General features: G+C 39.3%; 1 protein-coding gene across 1 annotated transcript in view; it reads left to right on the top strand.

The window, feature by feature from the left end:
• Positions 1–25,809, top strand: part of slow (slowdown) — a 62,053-nt gene extending 36,244 nt beyond the window's left edge. Inside the window, exons 2-7 of the mRNA XM_065238183.1 lie at positions 18,331–18,441; positions 18,841–18,941; positions 24,913–25,134; positions 25,215–25,306; positions 25,446–25,556; positions 25,635–25,809. Of these exons, the coding sequence (XP_065094255.1) occupies positions 18,331–18,441; positions 18,841–18,941; positions 24,913–25,134; positions 25,215–25,306; positions 25,446–25,556; positions 25,635–25,682 (685 nt within the window). The 3' untranslated portion in view covers positions 25,683–25,809. The remainder of the gene's footprint in view (positions 1–18,330; positions 18,442–18,840; positions 18,942–24,912; positions 25,135–25,214; positions 25,307–25,445; positions 25,557–25,634) is intronic.
• The last annotated feature ends 350 nt before the right edge of the window (positions 25,810–26,159 follow it).

Here is a 26,159-nt window from a genome sequence, read left to right as displayed (position 1 = left end):
GGAAGTATTTACTTTTGATTCCTGACACAGTTTTGTTTTGAAATCTAAATTGACAGTTCTTTCCCTCCCCTTGGCTAGTTTTTGCACCTTGCTGTTGGTGGGCGGGCTTAATTTCATGCTAGTGGAATGTTGGAGACGGTGGGTTTATGGTCGGCGTTGCTGGCTCATGCCGCGATAGAATGGCGTCATGGGCAGGCAATGGAGATTACTGAGCTTCTCCTCTCTGATAAACCACTGCATGAGAGAACCAAAGATCTAGTCTAGCAGTGATAGTATCACACTTGTTACTCCTTTTATTGAGAGCCGCCTCGTAGTACGCTTACGTATAGGCACTGACGTTGGGTGTGATACTGGCGGGTTTTGCCGCAAATCACTCTTATTTTAATTTATTTTTTACGATAGATTTATTTGGGTTTGCAAGGGAATTATACTATTGAAATATTTCAGAAAGTGCCCAACAGTGCTCCTTCTATTTGCGTGACAAGCTTTCATTGTTGTTTCATTGAATTATTACTCAGGAAACAATGTTAAACATCATTTTTGTACATGGTATTGTAACTAATCTTATATGTGCTTCATTTTGATTTGGGATAAGTGTTTGAACTATGGCTCGGGATTTCCACTGTGGTGTGCTTCTATTGTGACATACCCATATGTATTTTTGTGGTGCCACATAGTGGAAGCGTGAGAGCGTAGTTGGAACATTTACCCTATACAATATACAATTTAAAATTAGCTTGGAAACTAACTTCAAAGTGAAGCATTTGAGTCACTTGAAGGTGTCATCTGGGACGAACAAAGATATAATTAATATATGTAAAAGTCAGAAGTACTTGAAACACGTTAAATTGAAGTTTAAAAGCATGGTTTATGATTGTGTAGGTAGATTAGAGATTTCAGTTATTTATTAAATAAACTTCAATTATAGAATTCAGAAAGTTAATTAACATAAGAGTCCTATCTCGGGGGGTCCGCTTAGGGAGGCGACTAGCCTATGAAGTTGTATAATAAATCTTCCTATTTAGTGTATTTGTTAATTACAGACAATGTCAATAGCGAAAGTCATATCTTCAACCAGGCGATTACGAACAAGTGAAGTTTTAGGAAAGATGTGTTAAATATAGGTTTTAGGTTTGAAATAAGAATTAGGATTGTTGTGTTTTAGTTTTCGGTAAGGTATGATGTGTCAACAAAGCCTTTTTGAGCAAATTTTCAAACATCAAATTGATTGAGTGATTTATTGAAAGACATTGCGTTGCAAAAATTGACAAGTCATACATCTAACATAGTAGTAGTAGCAGTGTCGCATAATCTTATCACAATTGCTGTAAATAGTGCTGGAGGGGCCGGCAGGGCTGAATACGGATCAAAACTAACATAACTACTAACACTAAAATGATCCCGGAACTAACACTTATCAATTGCACTTTTAGTTATATATTAGTTTTATTTTTCTACTAAGTCATCTATGCTTCTTTCTATTGTTTGGATCAAGTACAACTAATACTAATCTACCTTTATGTATGTTTTACTCCCTTTTAATCCATTATCTTTATGAATGGCGAATCATATGACGTGAGACACGTACAAGCTGGAACTCAAAGAATTACTTCGAACAGGATGTCAAACAAATGCAGGACCAATCCAAATGAGACCAGAAACCAACAAGGCATCGGGGAGTTATATATTCTGGGAGAGGTATTTGATAAATAATCAAAAAGTGGTAAGTTAAAATCAGAGCCAAGGATCATGAGAGGTAATTGTCAATAATTCATTAATTAGTAGAAATCTCGATAACTTTTTCAAGGGAGCGTATTGGCTTTTGTAGGCGGTGCGTTTGGTCGTTGATTTGGCTTAACTGGTGGCTCGCCCACGCGGGCTGGCACTATCATCAGATAGGGGAAATTTTCCTCTACCTGCTGGTGGTGTTGATAAGCGTGTGCGAGCTGCCGGTTGCGCCGGATCGACGATCGGATGCATTGTTTGCAGGAGCTGATACTTCCCTTTGAAAAAGTAATCGAGAAACAACCATATTATCCTGTAGTTGATATTACTATTTTTATATATCAATGAAATTAGTCATGACAGAGTAACAGATGGGGAAGGACAATAGACACAAGTTGACACAATAAACAAGACAAGTCGGGGTTAATACACAAGACAAAATGACAAAATAAGTGACGACAGAAGACAAGACTGGGACAAAAATCAACCTTAAAAAAAAAATGCGTAATTATATTATCAAAAATATTTGGATCAGCACAAAAACAACAGTGACCAAACGGGCACCATAGCCTAGGAACGTCTGTGTGTTGATTTAAAATAGAGGCTCATAGAAGCAAAATTTATCAATAAAAGGGGTCCAGTGTAGAGTTTAAGCAAGTGCTGCCACTGGATCACTACGAAAAAAAAAAAAAAAATCTAAATTGACAGTTCTTTTGACATGTGCAAGCAGTGTGAACACCAGCAAACAGGGGGGTTCGACAAAGTGTGTTGAAAGTAAATTCGAGCAGATTTTTCATTATGGCAGCGGTCAAAATCAGACCATCAGACCAAAATCAGATAGTCTAAACGGAGCTTAAGAGATTTTAGACATTTGAAACCATGATTTATTCTGTCTTGATCTTCCAAACAGAATTGAACTCAAACATATTATCAAAATGATATTTTGTTTTTGAAAGCATATTGTTATCAAATTTTGATATATCGTTTTATCGGAATAGTATAGACAGGTTTCTTACTTTTATTTATATTCTTGAGTTAAAAAAATACTACACAAATACCAAAAAAGAATGTAATATTGATTGACGTAATGCATGCTACTGTACGAATAACTAATGTGATTGCAAAAACCAAATACAATATTACACCCATGGATATAATTTCTTTTCGCAAATTATGTGTAGGATAAATGCACCAATAGTGGAGGTACTTTAGTGCAAAGTGGTCCTATGGTGGCTTATAGAGTCTCCCTAAGCCGCGATAGAAGTATATTGTACTATTTAACGTACCTCCACGTTTGGTGCATTTACTAAACATAAATTGTACAAATTAATACTAAACAACCTATGTGCATCTGTTCTGCTGTAGTATTCAATAACTTTTTTGCTGTGCCGACTTATAAGTACCAACGCCCAAGTTTGAACAATCTAAAATAACATAAATCAATAAGTACATAAAAGGGATTCTAGATGGATAAATAGATAAAATAATAATGTGTATAATTTTATGCACTTGGAATTTTTTCCATCCGACCTGGAAAAACCTGGAAAACTCAGGGAATTTGATTCCTTAGATTGAGTAGACACCCTGCATCCATTGTAGCTCTAACTTCACCAAATAATGGTGGATGCTCATGTAAAATATGCCGGTTCAGAGAAGTAAAATGAGCATATGTCATTTTGCACATTGAAAAAGTGCAATTGAATGTTGGTTTTGGTTTTCTTTCATGTGCACATTGACATGGCGTTGTAAGCCATCGACGTACAAGCTGCTTACAAAAATGGCAGAGTATCGCATCTGCCAAGTCCATATAACTCTAAAAAAGAAATAAGTTAATACTTACGAAGAATTTGTATAAGTTTACTCCTCACAGGCTCTGCTTCAGCCTCGATTTGAAGCATAATATCTTCCATTTTCACAAAATTCCGTGACTATTTCCTAATAAGCACAAGCACAACGCAAACGCACGCTTGCACGTCACTAGAAAAACTGAAAAATAGCCAACTCCACTTTAAATTGTTTTCCTGGAAAGGGAAGTACAATTGCTGAAGTTCGGCGAATTCTTTAACCGATATCGGTAGTTGCTTATTTTTTCGTCTCTCTCACCAATTTAAATCGCCGAAAGTCAGTAAACTATTTACAATACCGAAATAATGAAAATAATTGTTAACAAAAATCAGTAAAAACAATTATTTTGACGATAATTTGGTAAAAATCACGCTTTACGAGAGGTTTTCGGTACCACGATTTACCGAGATAAAAATGTAAGTTTAAGTGTGTAGAGGAATGATTCCTCTATCATTTGGTATAGTTTGTTTGCGAGATTGAGCGTTTCTTCGCGAGCAATCGGTGATTGACGTGTTTGTTTACAAAAGCAAAGCCCATACGCCGAAAGTTCTCAGGATTTGTCTTTTGGATACCAATGGAATTTTTATGAATCTTTCCGGTGAGCGTGACGCAAATTCTTGATGCTTTGTCCAAAACATGGTTGATGTATTTAAATAAATCTATCTTATTGTTTTTGCTATGGTCATTCATGTCGGTTTGTCGGTGGTAATATTGCCGAAAACACCAAAACGATGAAACGTAAAAGCGCACTTTTATTAGCACTTCCGCACTGATAATCGCACTTATAATGTGTGTTGATTTTTACTTTGTGTTCTTTGAAGCACTTCCACAGTTATTAATTGAGAGCTTTCTTTATATATTATGTGGCAAGCACAATGATACTCTATGCCCAGGGAAGCAGTGATAATTTACGACCCGAATGATTTCCTCGATCGGACCGGAAATCGGCTTGGTAATACAGTGCCTTTCGTGACTAGGCTACCTTACGCCCCTCAAATCATAAAACTTCAAATCAACACAGCTGGCCGACATGTGACCACGTTTTTCTATAATTCGATGGTTATCTTGGTCCCTTCAGAAGGTCTAGTAGGCCTTTCCTGTTCTATATCCTGATATGGAGAGTTGACGGTATTAAGAAGCTTGTTTATCGATACGGTCTTCCCATGTTCCTCACGAAGATCATACAAAATTATCTATCGGACAGGACTTTCCAGGTCTCTCTGAATGGCATCACTTCGGATGCCTTTAACATCGGTGCAGGTGTGCCCCAAGGAAGTATCCTTGGGCCCATCCTGTTAAATCTATTCAGCTCTGATATTCCGGCTCTCCCTGATGGTGGATCGTTGTCTCTGTTCGCAGACGACACATCCATCGTCTACAAGGGTAGGGTCATAGGAGCTCTGACTACCAACCTCCAGAGAGGCTTGGATGTCCTGTCTGAGTATTTCAGCAGTTGGAAGATCCGTATCAACGTGGCGAAGACCCAGGTCATAATTTTTCCACACTCAAATTCTCACAGACTTGTTTCCGTCTAAGAATAACAAAATCTGCCTGGTGAAGTGGTCTACCTCGGACTAACACTCGACAGTAAACTGATTTTCAGGGAGCATGTTGACAAAACAAAAACAAAATGCAACATCTTGATAAGGTCGTTGTACCCGCTAATCAATAGAAGATCCTTCCTATTCCTGAAAAACAAGCTTGCTGTCTACAAGCACGTAATCCTTCCCGTCATAGAGTACGGGTTACCAATCTGGGAGAGTTGCGCACATTCTCATCACCTCAAACTACAAAATTTCTAGAACAAGATCCTGATGATGATCCTCAACAGTCCACTGCGTACTAGAAATTCTGAGGTCCACCGCCTGGCTGGTCTTCAGAACTTGGCGTTACGGAGAACTGCTACCATCAAAAGGTTCAGAGATTGCTGCATGCGATCCGATCAACATATCATTAGGGATCTGTCACGTAAGGTTAGGCAGCTAGGTTAAGTATGTAGAATATCAAATTTTCTAATTAAAATCAACAAATATGCCTTCATTAAAAGCAAAATGTAAACTATTACAATGTAAAACTAAAATCAAACAGTAACTTGTTACAGACATAATCACTAAAGATGAAGAGCTTTCGGGCTAAATCAATTAAATTAATGTATAATAATTGTAAATCACAAGACAATAAGTAAATAAACAAACATTTTAGTAGTAGTAGAAGTTTGTTTTACTTATTTTTATTAATGCGATTTTTAGCCGGTGGCTAGTTCATCACAGAATTAAGAAGGTGTTTTTCATGTTGCATGTAATTTATCTGTCATAAAATTATACAGAACAACATGCCAGAATGGCACTGCTATAAAGTGAGTCGTAAACGAAATAAATTATACACGGTTTATTATGCAATTGCAATGTGCAAATGGCGCCAAACTTTTTGGTAATGATCATTAATTACTGTATGTGAATTATGTAAACTATCAAAAGTAGACAAAATATCGAAACGTCACTTACCAAATAGCACTGCCTCTTGATGCTATCTTTAGTGAAATTAGTATTAACAACCTACACCAATTATAAAAATCTGTCACAATTCTTCTGCACAACCAACCTATGATGAGTTGAATGCCATTGACATATGAAATCAACGCGAACTATCACCAATCACAATTAATTACACTCGCACAGACACATAACGGCTACTACCGTTCGCCAATTCACTGCATCATTTGCAGCACCCACCGCCACACATATTCTCGCTTTTCACATTTCGGCGGGATGATGATCATTATTGGCACCGGGCAGCAGCAGAGCCATATAGATTCGTCTCCGATTGAAATAGCACATATTTTCGTCGCTCGTCAGCAATCTAATTTATTGTTTGTCACACGGACGATGCGGCATTTTCCCGTGTTGGCATCCAATTCGTCCATAAAGCTGTTACTCCACACATTTACGCTCCTATCAGTAGTGACTCATACGGGAAGGCATTTTGCCTTTATCCAGACACATTCGAAGCATGATCATGATTCACACATTGGCACTTTATTTTAACGATATCAATTAACTCTCATCTTAATAATGCAATGCACCACTCAACGGTCGCTCTCCAGGATGGATCATCGGGATCTTGTTTTCAAACTTGATTTTTCCCATTCGTTGCATTCACAAATTGCCATAATACTCTTCTCTCATCTCCCGCATTGACTGGCGTTAATCACGTTTCGCGATCATAACCATAATCCGTAACGACTTTCATTAACACCGACGACGACGATGACGAAGACGACAACGACCGGTCGCGCATCTCATTTGTTCAACATAATTTACTTTTTAAATCTCACCCAAGCCGCATCGCCTCGAATCGCCACTCTCCCATCAACGAACAATGTTTCAATTTTGTTGTTATCCACTTTGATCCTAATTATAAATAACCATCTCGCCCGACCGAGAAGTCATCTTCCAATTAATTCTATAGACCGAGCAGCAGCGCACTTCTTCAGCATTGCCACAGAGCGTCAAGCGGAATGCATTCGTGGAGCTGGACCGCACAATTGAGTCACGCGAAATTTGACGACTGAAAACCCGGAGCGGAAATGGGCAATGGAAAACCGGATCGATCGAATCGAATCGCGCCGTGTCACGACACTGAATTAGAGTCCCAAAACATACACACTCGCCACATCCCGTGGTCCACGCGTGCACGAGAGCAGATTTCGCGAAAAATCAAGCACTTGATAAATCTGGGGAGCGACGCTCTCTTGTGTGATTTTTTTTCTACTCGCTTTTTTCCTCCGACGATGACGGAAAACTAGATTGATAGGGTGCTGAGCCGGTTTTTCCCCGGCCGAAATATTTACAAGATTGTGTTTGAAACTTTCAATTTTACCACGATCTTCACCAGTTATCATTGAATATGATTCAAGTCATAAGACAATTATCCATATCCATTGATCGATTGGGAACTCTATAGACCCTTGCCATATTGTTAATGTCACAGATAATCTCAATGTCACAGATATCTGTCAGACATGTCGATCCTCGCGTAAAAATAAATGAAATATCATTCTGGTCTGGCAGAAACATCTCGTGTAAAACAAGGCTTTCATTTTCAGTTTCTGCTCAATTTTCCGAACTCTGTTTTCCTCATTCAAAACTCTTCCTCTTCACCCATTCTGATGTGAGGAAGCGAACGAGAAAAGCCATTGGGAAACGGTTTAAATCGATAGATTCACCTATCAGTGCTAAAGCATCCTAAACCGAAATCACCGCCAAAATTACACTCTCAATGAAAGACAAGTGCCACTTCCAACGGTAGCTCGACACGCAAACTATAATTAGTTTTTGATTCGGTAAATTTATAGAAATCAATTCCCTATGGTGCAATCGTAAAACCGTCCCGATTCAATGCCAAGATTCGTAGGTGACAATCGCCAAACTGATTCGAGCTATAAATAGGTGTTTGCTCAACTACTCTGATCGATTGACGGGCGAAAAATATGAAGATAAAAACATGGCTATAAATTTGCCTATGGCAAATTGATGGTGGAGGTTGAGGGATGGAGGAACGAGAGACCTATTTCGACCGGAAGAATTCTGATCCAATTGGATGGATTGAACAGCGGATCGGAACGTCTGATTGGAGACGTGTTTTTCTAGACAGGAAGTTTGGACGCGAGATCGTCTGGCCGGTTTGAAACCAGAGGTTAATTTGGTTCAGCTACCTACGAGCAGAGTTGCTTCCACTCGCTCCGCTATATTTTTTTTTGTTCGTAATGATATTTTGTACTTTCAGACTACAGAGTTATAACATAGAGGTAACTCTAAGACCAGAAGGACCCGAAGAAATGTGCTCAACTTTTTTGCTCAGTTCTGGTACTATCTACGGTCCCAAGCTAATCGATGCACCCCTCGAAACATAGGAAAATATACGAACCACTCATTTTATCTGTCAAACTTTCATAGCGAATCAAAACAAACATAATGCAGTACTAGAATTTTGACTAGGGGTACGCTTATAGATGTACTTGGGACCAATAGGCTAGTCAAGTAGTGAACCAATTTAAAATCACAGGTTGTTATAACCACAAACGAAGTGACAGACGGAGCGGCTCGAAATTTGATTTGACGCACTTACATTTGAAATTTTCGAGTGTACCTCACGGCAACACTATCTACTCATATGTACTAGTTTAAAGTAGTTGATGCTATTGGTTATCGCCTGTTATCTCTTTTTCTCTAACGACAATTGAAAGGGAGAGCCTATTGTCAAACAGCATATCATCATAGAGGTAACTCTAAGACCAGTAAGTCCCGAAATAACGTGCTCAACTTTTTGGCTCAGCTCTGGTACTTTCTTCGGTCCCAAGCTAATCGATTCACCCCTCGAAACATAGGAAAAACCAATAACCCCTCATTTTATCTGTCAAACTTTCATAGCGAATCAAAACAAACATTGCGTAGTACTAGAACTTCGACTAGAATAGGGTATACGTATACGTTATATACGTTATATACGTATACGTTAATCGTTTGCTTGGGACCAATAGGCTACTAAAGTGGTGAGCCAATTTAAAATCGTTAGCTTCGTATTGATTGTTGATATCATTATGTTGTTTTCGTTGTTATCTGCACTTCTTTTGTATAATGACCAAGACCATAGACCAAAATGATTAGGGGTGAACACTTCAGGTTAACATTTGCTTACAAGTAAACGATGTTGAGCCAACAATCAATACGAAACTATCGGTTTTGAATTGGCACTCTACTTGACTAGCCTATTGGTCCCAAGCAAATCGATTAAATTCTAGTCAAATTCTAGTACTACACAATGTTTGTTTTGATTCGCTATGAAAGTTTGACAGATAAAATGAGGGGTTAGTGGATTTTCCTATGTTTCGAGGGGTGAATCGATTAGCTTGGGACCGAAGATAGTACCAGAGTTGAGCCAAAAAGTTGAGCACGTTTCTTCGCGACCTTCTGGTCTTAGAGTTACCTCTATGGTTGAGCTGTCAATGACTCACGCTTATCGGCGGCAATTGTTGCTACAGATTTCATCAGTCCGTGCTTCTAACCGAAGCCACAGTCATCCGTGACCGAGAAGACATCGTTGTTGGACGCCAAACAGGACCCGGCCATACTCGGTAGATTTTGCAAGCTAACAGCTAGCCCCGAGGCTAGCACGCATTTTCAAATTAAAAGTCTCCCAACTTTCGTAGTTTCAACTACGACAATATTTAACATGAAAGCAATATTGTTATTTTAAAAGTTTGTCTTTCACTTTATACTTGTCATTTTAATAAGACATATTTTCAAAATTAAAATTGTTACTGTCAAAAATACCATTGACTAAATATGTTGGGTTGTTTCGTTTTTTCGTGCATCACAGTCATCACAAGTGAAAAAAAAAAAACAAAAAACCCGGAAAAAAAATCTACCAGTTTGATTTACTTAAATCAGTGCCAACATTTCAAAGAGGCGTAATTGCATTTGTAAACAATGGCTTTAGCCGTCGATTTCTCGCGAATATAAGCTTACTCATGAAAAATAATGACACCAACAGGTAGAAGAATGTTTCCTCTACCACCTAGCATTGTTATTTTGGAGAGGTGAGATTTCATTCACGAGAAATTGACGGCTAAAGCCATTGTTTACAAAAGCAATTACGCCCCTTTGAAATGTTGGCACTGAAATGTAGTTTAAAATATTAAAATACATATGTATTCGCATGTTCAGTGGAGTGCAGTGCGAGCATATGGAAGTGCTGGAATCAGGTTTGGCCACGAGTAGGTAGCTTATTTCGGAATGTGCAACTGGAGTTGAATACTAGGTAAGTTACTTTGGGGTTAGGTTTTAAAGGTGAATTATTTAAAGGTGGTCTTATCTTGTTGCAGATTTTGACTCGTTTCTGGAAAGTACGAAGCACTTTGCATCATCTTCGATGTTGACACCACAGAAGCCACTACGGATGCCATTGACGGTGGTTTCACCGGGAAAGCATTCCTCTAGCCGATCCGATGTATCCTCCTGAGCGAAAATTGCAACAACTGACAAAGGAATGTTATTAGAAGTATCCGGCGCTCAGCTTTTGGCAAACATGAAACGGTACATCGAAGGAATATCGGAGTATATAAAACCTGCGAGAAATATCGTAGTTTATAAAACCTTCTCTTGGACCTGCAGTACTTCCATAAAGATTACGAGTAACTGGGATATCAATAAATATATATTAATTAAATTATAATAAAAACATTAGGAATAAAAAAAAATGATCCTAATATTTTATAGAATTTAAAATGAAAATTATGTGTTATAATATTAAAATTGCTTATTTTTTAACTGAATTTTTATTATATTAAACTAAAAATGACCTCTCTTATTTCATTCATACCAAACTTTCAAGCCCAAAAGCATGATTTTAATTTAAAAAATCCACTTTTAATTTCAACCCAGTCGATCTTTTCTTTTGACAGCAGAACAATTTATTTTGAAAGTTTCAACTTTTAAAAACAGTGACCAGGCAACTTTTGATTAGAAATTTGTCGACTTTTTTTTTTTTGTGTGTACACAAGGCCAAAATTGATTCGCGTACCTGAGTTTTCCACAATGTCAAACAGCCTTCGGTAGCATAGGGTAGCATTGTCCTTATACACCGTCATTTCGTTTGTGGTTATAACTCTGTAGTATGAATGTACTAAAGGGTGTCCTCAGTTAAATTGCATCACTTTCAAAAAGCTGTTACATTTTACGCTTTTAGATAATTTTAATTAAATTTTACGTGAGAAGGCCTCAGCGTTTATTGTTGACACTGCGTGAGTTTCATTGTGTAAATTTTGTTCGAGTAAATTTTGCACACTCACATCAACAATCCACATCTTTCACACCGAGCCATGGGAAAGATGTTGAAAATCTACTGTTTCTCTTGTCATAAAACGTTTCGGAAAACGATTAACTGTCGATCGGAAGCAAGTTAGTGCAAGAAAAAGTGTTCCGTACTACGATGAAGATCACAAGCGAGTGGTTGCTGCCTTCAAACGCAAACCCAACTATTCCGTTCGGGATGTCACGAAAAAACTGCACCAGTCAAAAAGTTTCGTGCAGAAAGCCGAGAAACGAGCAGGACTTCATTCAAGGTTCAGAAAGCACCAAACCGCAATGAACGACAGAATAGGACCAACAATCAATAGGAAACTAACGATTTTAAATTGGCTCACTACTTCACTACCCTATTGGTCCCAAGCAGGGCTGTCATCTGATCACTCAATGCGCGCAATGTACTGATTTTCTGAAATAAACAAAGTGGGAATCAAGCAAACACAAAGTTTGCTTGTCTTTCACCCTGCGCAAGTGTAAAGCAGTGGAGAAGAGACACACACTCAGAAATAACGAAAGCTCAATGTGTAGCCATCTCTCTGATGGCTCCGACGCAAAGGGTTGAAAATGGGAAACCAAGCAAAAAGACAAAATTATTCTTCGTTATGCCCTTCTTCATCTCCTATGCATGCAGCCATGGTAAGCAAAGTCTGCAAAGAACTCAAAGAAGACATTAGCGCTTGTTGTATTATATTCGCTCCCTGCGCCGCACGGAGTGTACCGCTCATTGTGTGGATCGCTTTCTCACAGGTTAGTTGGAAAAGAGTGTGCGAAGCAAATGGGAGAACCACACACTCTTTGTCGAGTGTTGTGAGATGCATGCACACAGTTGCTTTGCTAACGCTCTGAGGTGCTTTCCAGCTCTGGTCCCAAGCAAATCGACTAACGTACCCCATTATAGTATAAATTCCAGTACTACCCTATGTTTGTGTTGATTCACTATGAAAGTTTGACAGATAAAATGAGGGATTAGTGGATTTCCCTATGTTTTGAGGGGTGCATCGATTAGCTTGGGACCGAAGATAGTACCGGAGCTGAGCCAAAAAGTTGAGCTCGTTTCTTCGGGACCTTCTGGTCTTAGAGTTACCTCTATGATAGGACCGAACTCGGGCACATAAGCTGTACACTAGGGTGTTTCATTTTGAAAAAAGTGATGAATTTTTGATAGGCCACCCTCCAGTTCGATTCATAGCCCCAAAATATGAACCTGTGCAAAAAATGGTAAAGATTGATGAAGGTTTAGAGGTCGCGCCAATGATTTGGATTTTGTATGGAGATTTTGGTGAATTAGTATGGGAAATTATTGATTTTCGTTTACATTGCTCTAACTTTGGTTGTAGTTGTCCAAACGTTGAAAAAAAAAAATATGTGGTTGTCATGACAATGATCAACAAGCCTGTTGTTGTTGCGATGAAATTGGCGTTGTTGCCTTGTACATATTCATCTGTCAATTTACCCTATTTTGCCATTTTTTCACATTTTTATAATTCTTGATACGCTGCAAAACTGAGCGTAGCAACTGTAGGCTTTTTGTTTATTGCCATAGCAATAACATACTAAATTTTTCGACATTTGGACAAGTAGAAGCAAAGTTATAGCGATATAAGCGATTTTTTAAATTCTTCCATAGTAATTCCCATACAAATTTCAAATCATTGGCGCGACCTCTAAACCTTCATCAATCTTTACCAATTTTTGCACAGGTTCATATTTTGGGGCTATGAATCGAACTGGAGGGTGGCCCATCAGAAATTCATCACTTTTTTCAGAATGAAGCACCCTACTGTACACACAAACAGAGTTGCGACCTATCACAATCACGATCGCCAAACAGCTGATGGTAGTAACGCTTTATATATTCCTATCAATGTGCTCGTCGAAACTCTCTCCATGACCATCCATCAAGTTGACGAAAGAAGTAAAAAGCAACTGGTGAATGTCGTCTTCTGTTGTGATCCATCATCGATCTGGTCATTCCCGACAATTATGACACTCGTCTGTGCTCGTTTTGAAGCAGTTGCTGCTTTGTTTGCTTATTTAAGTGTGTTGGTGAGTGAGCCCAACAGTTTCCGTTTCATGTTGCCTGCTTTGTTTGTAACTCACACAGTCGTGCCTGCCGAGACGAACTTGGAATGCGTAAGCATTGTTTTCATTTTCTTCTGTCGTTTCGCTTTTTCTCATGATCGTACTGCAGAAGTCATCACTGTTTTCGATGTGCTTTTCATCATCAGCAGCGAGTGTAGCGTTTTGCTTTTGAGCAGAAACCATTACTGGTGATTGTTGTTTGCCATGGCTCTAACTCTCACTGCGTGACAAAACGATCTGTAAGCGATAGTCGGCTGGTGCGAAGACGAGTGTCACGTGAGTGTCATGATATTTTGCATCACTGCACACAAATGTTGACAAAACCACACTGTTGTCTCATGGACGATGAAGCATACGTAAAAGCGGACTTCAAACAAATTCCGCGAAACCAGTATGTGACTGCGAAAGACGAGTTTCAGATTCCCTCAGGATACAGCAAGTGTCGAAGTTCCCCAAGAAATTCATGATTTGGCAGATTTCTTTGTGTGGGAAACGGAGCAAGCCTTTCGTAACAACTACTTCCGTAAATGCCTGAAGAAATGACTGCTTCCGTTTCTCAAATCACACATCGTTCCAAAGGTGACTGCATATAGGTGTTCTAATGTGTCAAGTTCATGAATGATTCAGCCATGTTGGATTTTTGTATGGGACAGCGACCCCAATTTGCTCTAAAACCGCCATTTTTCCCCCCCCCCCCCACGACCTCCTCGCCTATATAGTGACAAAGCTGTATCACCATGTATAACCCCACCATGATCGTTCCTAGTATTTTTTGGCCTCTTGTCACTACTCCAAGGACGTTCTGGAGTGGTACAAGACGAATGGGGTCAATTTTGTGCCGAAGGATCTCAATCCCCCAAAAACAGCGGAGTTGCTGCCGATCGAAAGATACAGGTCTATAATTAAGCACGAACTCCGGAAGCAACCTAAAGCTGTCACTATGGAGCAGGAAATGTTGAAATCATAGTTAAAAGCAGAAAAAATGTCGATTCAACCGTTGTACAAAGCCTTATGGGTGGAATTAAGAAGAAAGTCCGGGCATTTGGATTTGGTGAAGAAATAGAGTGAAATAAAGATACCCTTCTGTCCAATTGTCGTGCATATTTGTGAAGTCGTTGTCCTTCTCTGCATCACTGCTAGTCGCTACTAGCACAAACGACTACGTGACAGACGACTAACTGGCGAAGAAATCAATTAAAATAATGTGGTTTGCTGCGAGGTTTGCTGTAATTGAATTTTCTTAGAAGCTTGTACCATCAGCCACCAGATGGGTTAGTATTTTTGTTTTGATTTGAACAAAGTTGATTTTGTGTGCAATGATCTTTGACAGTGTGCAAAGAGTGTATCATTTTGTAATTTTTTATGTATTTCAGTTTTGAGTAGAGTGAAAGAGATAGAACCAAAATATTCTAGTACATTTGGTGAAAATGCTAGTACAATCCTGTAGAAACTAACGATTTAAAATTGGCTCACTACTGTGGTAGATAGAGTTTGTATGGAATAATAATAATAAAATAAATAAAAAAAAACTTGAGAGGTGAGTCAAGTAATGAAACACTTAATTTGAGTAAAACTAAATGAGCGTGGAGCGTGACAGAAGTAATAAAACACGCTATCTCCAACTTACTTACCAATTAGGCTAAGGCCTTGTTGTCCTCTGCTGTCCGAAGAAGTCGTCTCCACTCTACTCGATCCATGGCCACAGTTCGCCAGCCTCGTAGTCTGCGAAGGGTCCGCAGGTTCGTCATAGATTAACCTATCGCAACCCGGAAAGCCGAGCGATTTGCAGTTCCATGTTCCGAGTTTCCAATCGTAGTCCTTATTTCGTCGCGTAGGTCTGTGCCGATTGTTCCGATCCGTATTTCTTTCTTCGGTATTTGCAACTTTGTTTTTTTTTTCAGGGCGGCTTGTTGGGCCTGCCCCAACCCCCTGTCTCGCCGGGGGACCATCGTGCACAGCTCTGTTTAGAGTCCCACACTGGCACTAGGACGGTGATCAGCCGCTCCCAACATGGAGAACAGACGCCGTTTTGAGCCGCACCTGCATGGTGAACAGACGCTCAGGTTTGGTGAAGCATTTCCTCTATCACCGTACTATGGTTACCGCGCCAGTGTTCGCGTCGCACCTCTTCCCTTTGCTATTGCCGGACTGGCAACATTGCCCAGGCTACGCCACCCAGCTGTGTCCATGTTTCAGCTGGTAGTCTTTTGTTATCATATGACTCGAGGAGGCGTGAAGTAGGAACATGTGAGAACCAGGGCTAGGTATTCCGCTCCTTCCAGGTTGTCAACTCACCATTTTGTAGCCCCGCTATCTCCAAAGTACCCATTAATCAGTAAAATTTTACTCATTTTCAAGAAAAGTGGCTTAACTCATGAAATAAGTAAAACCGGTTTTCCTCATTAATGAGTATAAACTAATACGCCTAAAATGGGTATTTTGTACCCTTCTTGCTATTTCCGAAATGTATGGAAAGTACCCATTTTATTGATTCGCTTTTTGCTTCATGGGAAAACCTGTCTTCAAACCAATGTATTCTTTTGAGAAAACCTGAAATCCTATAAAAAAAAAACAATTCATACTCTCTATTGGACATAACTATTAGCACAATATCACAAAAATAATCAATTGCATCCACTGGGAATCGGTCTACGAGGTTTGCTGCTCATTGAAATGGTTCGGACAGGTTCGGACCCTTCTGTGAACTGCACTTCTTCCTCTTTGAAAATCATCGCTAACCTGAAACGGAACACATATTTAGAACACATACAATTTTCATCGTTATTGCACATACAATTCTTACCTCGTAACAATTGGTGTCAGATCATGTCCGGGAATGCTGTGCTGTTCTTCAGATTTGTTATGGAAAGTGAGGGAAACAATAAAACTCGCAGCCGCAGCATTGTTGTTAAATAAACATTTTCACGTCAATCAACATCGGTCGGCTCGGTTGGAACACAATTTCAAACTCCGTCGTATCGTAGCGTAATCAATGCATAAAACACTCTGTGTCTTGTACATTTTTACCCATTGCAATTAAAATTGCAGTAGATATGTTCAAAAATGGGAAAAAAGTACCCGCTTTCCGGTTTTCTAACATATTGACATTTTGAATAACTTCAAAAAATGAGTACAAGATACTCATGTAATGGATACTTTTCATTTAGCGTGTAGAGAGATGCGATCAAAATCTCATGCTTAGTGAGGGGAAATTCTGACACAGCAAGAGTGCTGGGAAAACGAGGGGAAAATACGGAGCTACCTAAGCTCGTTGAAGTCATTCTTGTAACTAACAGCAGCAGTATTGGAAGCAGATCAGCCGAGATTCGTGTAGTCGTGACCGAGGCTGGAAATCTCGGTTCAGTCACGCCAACTACTTGACTAGCCTATTGGTCGCAAGCAAATCGATTAACGTATCCCATTCTAGTCAAAATTCTAGTACTACACTATGTTTGTTTTGATTCGCTATGAAAGTTTGACAGATAAAATGAGGGGTTCGTGGATTTTCCTATGTTTCGAGGGGTGCATCGATTAGCTTGGGACCGAAGAGAGTACCAGAGCTGAGCCAAAAAGTTGAGCACGTTTCTTCGGGACCTTCTGGTCTTAGAGTTACCTCTATGGTAGTAGTGTTGCCATGTGGTACACTGAAAATTGCAATACCAGCTTCGTCACCAAAGTTTTCGAGCCGCTCCATATATTTGTTTTTATGGGCAGTAAATATATTATTTAATTTGAATAACACACAGTATTTGACTGCCTGCTATAGATTATCCAACAATGGCCGAATCGTAGCACAACTGTCAACTCGAACAAATTGCATTTCAACTATCCTACAAAGAGCACGATTGACAAACAATACCCTAGGAAATGATTAATGAATAATGAATAATATTCATCACTTTTAATGTACTCAATAATCACCCGACTGAAATCAAATTCCAATTAATGACTTCATTTTAAATAAAGAAATTCAACAGCCTTCAAACAATAATCCGACTTGTTAAGCATTGGCTCTGCCACTTGCATCTAAATACATATGTAGTAAATTCCTGACAAATATGACATCGGACTGCCGGCATGCACCTCTCATGTATGGAACAGAGTTGCATTCGTCGTCGTCCCTGCAGACGTCTGGCAAATATAGAGTTAATAGTTACGCCAATTGCATTGTATGACTACTGAATGGAATGAAATCGTCAACCCTGAAGCTATTAGTTTACGATCATGCCAGCCCAATTGGCGCTTTACGTTTGCGGAGCGGTCTTTATGCAAATTAGCCTTCTCTCCATTCAGGATCGATTCACGATTCTTTCTGAAGCTATAGTGAGTTCTGTCGCTTTGCTGCATTAAACTAAACTGAGACAATAAGCCACTAGGTTTGTGTGCACAGAACATTGCAGCTTTATGAGTCCTTACCGTGATCGTGAGGTGTAATTTATTGGCTTCTGAGCAGGCATTTGGTTTTATTAGGCATCTCACGGCTCGGTAGTAGTTTCAAATTCGAGCGCAGCGTTGAATTATGACTTGCGACATATTTGGTCAAACACGATCCGTCATTGACGAGTAGCTAGACGTACGAAGTAGACTGGTCCAGAGATCTAATGAGTTCTGAAGTGATATTAGAAGACTTCAAACCAGTCTACTTACATGCATCTTGAACCGATGCAAATCTTGACCTTCAAATATGATTAACTGCTACCCGGAAATGCAACGCAGAGGCATTTGTCTTTTCCATTTTTCCACATGAATGATAATTGTAAGTCCCGGTGTGGTCGAGATCACTAATCTGCTTCCTTCATTTTTCAAATTGCAGCAAAAACGTGTGCACCGAGAAGCGAACCGTCCATGTGCCAATCTACAGAAAAGCGACCGTGAAACACTTTGTCCAGCCCTGCCCGGACCAGAAGCTGTGCACCGGCGTACGGTAGGGTATCAATCACGAATTCCAGCATTATCTCCCTTCCCTACCCTTGCTTGCGATAGTTATGTTTAGCAATCAGAACCATAAGGGCCTAACTGTGATGATCGATTCAATTTGAACTACTTTTCAAAATTATTCCAAAACTGTGTTGCACCAATTGCTATAGTAAAAGCAACAGCAAACAAAAGAAAACATCGATCATAGCAGTAAATACGCCCTTATGATTCTGAACGCTAGATATATATATTTCACATGTCAACGGTTGATGGAATCAATCAAGATTAACAGCAACTTGCGGTGGCGTTGCTAATGGTATTTAGAGAGATATCGGCGACGCTAATTGCAGACTCTATTGCCTTATTTCTTTCATGGTCCACTTCATGTCGCAACGCGGTTGTGCAGTACCAACTACGAGCCGACCTACCACCAGGTCAAGCGGGAGATGTACGCATGCTGTCCCGGTTGGGAAACTACCAGCACCATTACCGAAGGGTGCCATAAGCGTAAGTAATGGAAGGGTTAAATCTTGGTTAGACATCATTACACCTAATATTCAAAGATGTTTTATAACTAATGTTGCCAATCGTTCACTTTGCCAGAAAAGGCGGAAGAATTAGAAATTTCCAATGAAAATGGTCATCACAATGTCATATTTCATAAAGATACCCCCCTACAAAATGTTTATTGCCTCCAAAAACGACCCCAGGCAAAATTTGAGCTAAATCTGACTTGATTTAGGCGTGGCGCAAAGCGGTCAGTTTTACCTTTTTCACTCTCGTAAATCCCCCGAGGGTACATGAAAATGCGATGGCTGTTAAAATGCATGAAACGTCGAGATCTGGTGTTATATCAAAAACCTTTTTTTGTTGTTGTTAAAAATCAACTTTCTGGGACTTGGAACTTTTTTCATGAGTTGTATGCGAGATTTTGAGATTCAGGACTCCGCAAATCCTTGTACTGTAGGGTTTTTTTTAGGTTTTTTATGTTTCTGTAATAGCTCAATATGATATTGGTCGGTTATTGTGAAGCTCGAAAACTCTGTTATTCATGAGATATTCCAATAGCTTACTTTGCTATTACTCAGTTATTTGCCCATAGATTTTCTGATATTATTTTTGATATTTTACCTCATCAAACCAATAGCAAAAAGAGATCTGTAGATTTTCTATTTTTTATTTCAAAATGTGCTATTGGTTAGATATTTTATTCTACTCGGGTAACGTTTGCTCACAGACAAACAGACGTAACTCTTCATTGTGTATCTTCGTTCATGCATTTAACGGTTGATTTGAATATTATCAGTTCCGCGAACTACTCGCCGCAGCGCTAGCATCGGATCACTTTGACGTTTCTATATATTTTATAGAACTTTTATGCAATATTGTTTACGAGTTAGCGAGCAAGCTTGTTTTCCGCGAGAAGCCAGAGAGATGTCGTTACTGAGGTTATATGTTTTGAGATACTATGTTTTCAAGAACAAGTTTTTCAAAGAGTTACGTCTGTTTGTCTGTGGTTTGCTCATCACTTTAAACCACCAATATTATTGTCAATAATTCGCCTTGGCATTCACGGTTTCGTGTAGGGTAATTGATTCTGGTTGGACCTATCCAAAAACTGATGATGGTTGGACCTATTTTTTCAATCGCTAGTTTAGTCAATCTTCGCTAATTTTTTATTTTCAAAGATCACTTTACTGTCATAAAAATCTCTTTCTTCAATTTGCATGGATGTTTTATTGAAAAAACTTCAAAACAATTGAGTTTCAATGTGTTTTCAAAACAGTTCACTTTCCACGCATTAGCTCGTCATCATGCCTTACTTTCAAACATACAAAAAAGGAATATTTTTTATATTTATTTTTATTTTCATGCAGTAAAACACTGCTTTAAGGGGGTATTCCCAATCTTTTGCCTTTTTTCAGCCTGTTTTTCAATTAATTTTTTTTCAAGGAAAATGAATAGTAATGCGCCTAACTCTTTGGGATTCTTGTTTATTGAACATTAAAGTTTACAAATAAATTTTTTTCGACATAAAAAAAGACATTATTGACGTCACAAAATGGCGGCAAACAGACCCCTGTTCGCCGCAAACGCCTGGACGGGCGAAGACTTTTCTCTGGAACGGCTTCATCTGAAACAGTTTCGTGATGAAATTAATAATCTGCATAAGATTCTCTGGAGCTTCTCCCGTTGGCAGCAAAAAATCTTGCAAATTAACAAAATGGCGGCCATATGAAAAAACAGGCGATTTTTTGCAGCTTTAAGGTGCTTCAAACAATGTTAAATGTTAATATTTTTGGCTGAAAGTGGGAGAAGCTCCAAAAAATTTAATAAGGAACAAAATGCGCAAAGATTCAAGTCAATATCTCTTATAGTTTCTGAGAAAAATCTTCGCCCGATAAAAAAAATGTGGTTTCGAGAAAAACGCGTTTAAAGTTTTGACTTTAGTTAAAACCATTTGGGGGTTCTTACCATTAGTCAGCTATGCCTGGACACCGAATTCGCTGATCGGAAAACGGCTTGGGGGGATGAAAGTATATAGTCTAAAGTACAAAAAAAAACGTGAAAAAAAAATTTGATTTTTGAAAAAAAAAGATCGGGAATACCCCCTTAAGGTGTAAACATTTATCCATTGGTTTCACTAAAATGTTTGAATAATTGACGAAATTCGAATAGGTAAATATGATCATGGTTGAACCTACGCATGATGATGGTTGGACCTATGTGTTTCCTAAGACGGCCGCTAGGTGCGCTTCGGTTTGTCTGCATCCTTCATGCGCAGCTGATTTGAAATTCGACTTCGTTTTGGCCGAGTGATCAGTTTCTTCGATTGAAAAAAATGGCTAAAGAAAAGAGTTAAACGGTCGAAAATCTTCAAGAGGCTGTTCTTTTAGTAAGAAATAAAACACTTACCTCGTATCAGGCACAGAAAATGTACAATATTCCGAAAACGACACTTCACGCAAAAAATTAAGTGAAGCCACTGCAAGAAATATGGAAGGGAAATAGTGTTGAGTGTTGATTTGGAGAACCAGCTAGGGGATTGGGTTTGTATGTGTGCTGCTTCTGGCAGTCCCAAAAGATCTTGGAAGCTGCTAAAGACCTTGCGTCACTAGTTGGGCTTAAATTTAAAGGAGGAATTCCATCGTCAGGTTGGCTGAAAGGGTAACCATCGATTTCCGAACTACCACGAAAGCGCCGAAAGAATCTGTTAATATGAATTTACATTAAGCACTTCTCATGCACCTTCTGTGTGTGAATGAACTTGAAATAAAATGTTAACAAACTAAAAATTAGGAGCAATTGGCTTCAGTCTTTTTGGATATTAAGGGCGCATTTGATTCGGTTTCCATAGACATACTGTCAGACAATTTGCACAGTAGTGGATTACACGGTATTTTGAATATTTTTTTGTATAATTTGCTGTCAGAAAAACAAATGACCTTGAATCTAGGTCAACTGACAACTTCTAGAATTAGCTACATGGGCTTACCCCAAGGTTTATGTTTAAGTCCCTTACTTTATAATTTCTATGTCAAAGATATTGATAACTGCTTAGATAATCAATGCACGCTTAGACAGCTTGCAGATGATGCCGTGGTTTCCATGAGAGGTCCACGTGCAGAAATCTTGCAAAGACCATTGCAAAATTCCCTAAATAATCTGTCTCTCTGGGCAAGAAATTTAGGGATCGAGTTTTCACCGCACAAAACTGAATTGGTAGTGTTTACAAGGAAGCGGTTTCCAGCCCAACTGCGTCTAAATATTTTGGGCAGAGACATTACCCAATCTTTAATCTTCAAATACCTTGGAGTCTGGTTTGATTCAAAATGCACTTGGGGTACCCACATTGCGTATTTGAAACAAAAGTGTCAACAAAGGATCAACTTTCTACGATCAATTTCCGAGAAATGGTGGGGTGCTCACCCGGAAGACCTCTTCCTCTCGGCAAGAAAAAGCCACCCAATCAAATTGGAACGTATTCAATATCGTTGTTTACGTATTGCCCTTGGCTGTATGCATTCAACACACAATATGAGCCTAGAGGTCCTAGCGGGCGTAAAACCCCTGCAGAACCGTTTCTGGGAGCTCTCATTAAGAATATTGATTAAATGTAGTGTCAGTAACAACCTTGTGATTGAAAACTTCGAAGAAATGCTCGAATTGAGCATCCAGTCTAGATTCGTGCGAATCTATCTTAATTATATGTCATCGGATATAAGCCTTCCTTGCTATAACCCCTCTCGTGTATGCTTTACTAACTACAGTTCCCCCATGGACTATGATCTCTCCATGAAACAGGCTATTCAAGGAGTTCCAGATCAACTTCGACCTATCTCAATTCCCCACATTTTTGCTGAAAAGTACCAACAAGTCAATTGCAATAGAAGATTTTTCACTGATGGATCGCGTATTGATGGATCCACTTGCTTCGGCGTCTTCAATGAATACTCAACCGCCTTTCGGAAACTTCAGGAACCTTGTTCCGTTTATGTTACTGAGCTAGCAGCAATCAACTTCGCATTGGGGATGATTTCCGATATGCCCATAGACCATTACTTCATCTTCTCGGATAGTCTCAGTTCGATTGAGGCTATTCGGTCGATGAAACAAGGTAGGCACTCATCTTATTTCCTTTCAAAGGTAAGGGAGCAGATGAGTTTGCTGGTCGAAAGATCACATATGATTACCTTTGTATGGGTCCCCTCACATTGCTCAATCCCAGGCAATGAGAAGGCAGACTCTCTCGCAAAGGTGGCTGCACAACAAGGCGAGATTTATGATAGAAGAATTTCACATGATGAATTTTTCCCATTAGTACGTCAGAGTTCTCTTTTAAGTTGGCAAAACGATTGGACAAATAATTCTCTTGGGCGGTGGTTACATTCCATTATTCCAAATGTTTCTTCGAGAGCGTGGTTCAAAGGTCTGGATGTAAGTCGGGGATTCATTCGAGTGATGTCAAGACTTATGTCCAACAACTACTCGCTAGACGCACATCTCTATAGAATAAACCTCGTTGACAGCAATATGTGTAGGTGCAGAACCGGTTATGATGACATCGATCACGCAGTTTGGTATTGCCCGGGTAATAACGCCTCCAGAGCACGGCTATTGGATACCCTAGTGGCCCGAGGTAGACAACCCTTCCATGAAGTAAGAGATGTATTGGGAACACGTCATCTTCCCTACATGCAAGCGATCTACGAATTCCTTTGTTTGTCTGATGTTAGAGTTTGATGTGACCATCCCCTCCTTTCCAAACAATTTCCAACCATTGTGTCCCAGTCTTATTATCCTCCAGTTCCTGTGCTACTTGCCCCTGCCCAGCCAGGATTTGGTCAACCGTCCGAGAGTAGTATCTTAAGGAAGCTTCAGAAACCAGTTTCCTACCTAGATCCTTCCAATTGAAATTGTTACCCATTAACCTCGAGCCCGCCACGAGTAATTGGTACCCAATACTAACCTAGAAATACTGCTATTTAAAATTTAAATCAAACATTACTGATTTTGACTCCGCAAAGTGTCACACACGACTGAGCCTAGTAAATAAACGAACTAGTTAAAAAAAACTAAAAATTGCTAACTGAAACTTATTTTCAAAAAAAAAACTCCTAGGAGAAAAAAAAACTATAAAACCGGAATCAAGTTCTGATATTCTGTCATTTTAAACCCCTAAATTCCCCGGGGGCACCCAGAACATGTCTGGAAGTGGCCAATGTGGTCCAAGGCTCTAAATTTTGTTATTGATCTTGTTATCGAATTTGGAAGTAATGTGAAGTGTCGCATGATAAGTTTTATTCCTTCCATGTCAAAATTAGGTCTATGTTCCATATACCCTGGAACTTTTTCCGGCCATATATCCGAAACCAGTTCACCGATTCCAAAAATATTTAATAGCTTTCAATGGGACCACAATACCTATAGTTTGACGTTAAAAAATTTCCAAATCGGGTCAATGATTTCCGAGAAAATGAGCCATGATGAATAGCTAATGCGTGGAAAGTGAACTTTTTTTAAAAACGAAGTTAAACTCAAATTTTTTGGTTTATTTTTTAAATAGCAAATTCATAAAAAAAAACTGTATAAAAAGGGTTTTTTCATGATACCAATAAGCTCCAAACAAATTTTTTGAACAAATATGGGCTAAAGCATGTGCAAAAATAGGTCCAACCATCATCATTTTTTAGGTCCAACCAAGATCAGTATAGGTCCAACCAACATCATAATTCTTTGCTGAATAAAAACGTTTTATAAAATCATTTGTTCATAATAGTTAACTTTTTATATTAATATTAGAAACAAGACAGGTAGATCCTTCCCCTAATCACGCATTTTTCATAATTACATGTTGAATTCATAAAAAAAATACGACATGAATGTTGACGTCGTGTGAAACCGGCCTAAATAGGTCCAACCATCATCAGTTACCCTAATATCCCCTTTCTATCCTTCTTCTCTCCTTACAATTTAGCCATTTGCCGCGTCCAATGCCGAAACGGGGGCCGCTGCACAGCCCCGGACACCTGTACCTGTTCGACCGGATTCACCGGGCCGCAGTGCGAGCTGGACATCAACGAGTGCAAACAACACAAACCATGTGACCAAACGTGCTACAACACGGAAGGGTCCTACTACTGCACCTGCCGAGATGGTTTTCTACTCCAGGCGGATCGTCACAGCTGCAAGAAAATTGGTACGATCTAAACGCCGGAATCCCGACAAAATTTAACGATCAATAATCAATTTCATCGCCTCTCCCTCACTCGCTCACAGAGACGACGAACGATGTAGCATTCGAAGCCAGAGATATGGAAAACGACGTCGATTACGATAGCCTTGATACGCGATTAAACAAACTGGAGAAGGTTAGTATGCATCTGGAAACCATGAAGCCCTAATCATGCGGAGATATCCAGCTTTACAACCATGCAAATTAGCGCAAACGGTGTAATTTTATCACTAACCACGGTCTGGTTTTCTCCTGTCTTCATTTTCCGTCCGCAGATAATCTTCAACGAGGATCGCCGATCGATATCGGAGACCCACGAGCTGAACAAGAAGGTCCAGTACGCTATGGATGCGGTTTCGTCGCTGAGGGCGCAAGTTTCTCGATTGGTTTGTATTGAATAGAGTTTCGCACGAAGCGATGGTATCTGATCTGATTGCGATTTTCGTTTTGCTCTGTCACCACAGACACAAAGGCTATTTCCTACGGTAGACTATGGGAACCGGATCAACTGAGGACAGTGCACAAGTGGAGATGTTGCCACCACACCACCCGTAGATTGATAAGCGAGTCCGAATCTCTCTTTGACGTAGGATGTATTTATTGTAAATTACCGGCAGTTTTTTTTTTAAATAAGGTAAGGCATATATATACATATACAGAGTACTGCTAGCATAAACGCGAACCATGGTTAAAAATTGTTTATAATTCCTGCTAATTTTTTACTGAAATGGTTATGGAACTTTACATGAACTTTTGTGTGATAAAGTTTTAACCGTATGTATTATGGTTTGCTGGAAGTGAACCTTACAAATAATGGGTTGTTAAGACCCAAGTAACACTTGCAGCATCTTGCATGAAAAATAAAAAAAAAACCAGTTGTAAATAAGTTATATATTAATTGTTTTAAAACCTCCTGTTTTAGACTCGTTGTATTGTTGTTTGTGTAGTATTCAACCTTTCTGACCAGAACTTGTTATCTTGAAGTTATA

Source organism: Ochlerotatus camptorhynchus, unplaced genomic scaffold, assembly GCF_037179485.1.
Source record: "Ochlerotatus camptorhynchus isolate MF236.1 unplaced genomic scaffold, CSIRO-AGI_Acam_v1.1 ptg000734l, whole genome shotgun sequence".
Taxonomy (NCBI): Eukaryota; Metazoa; Arthropoda; class Insecta; order Diptera; family Culicidae; genus Ochlerotatus; species Ochlerotatus camptorhynchus.
Note: the sequence above shows the minus strand (reverse complement) of the source record. Positions and strands in the feature narration are given on the sequence as shown.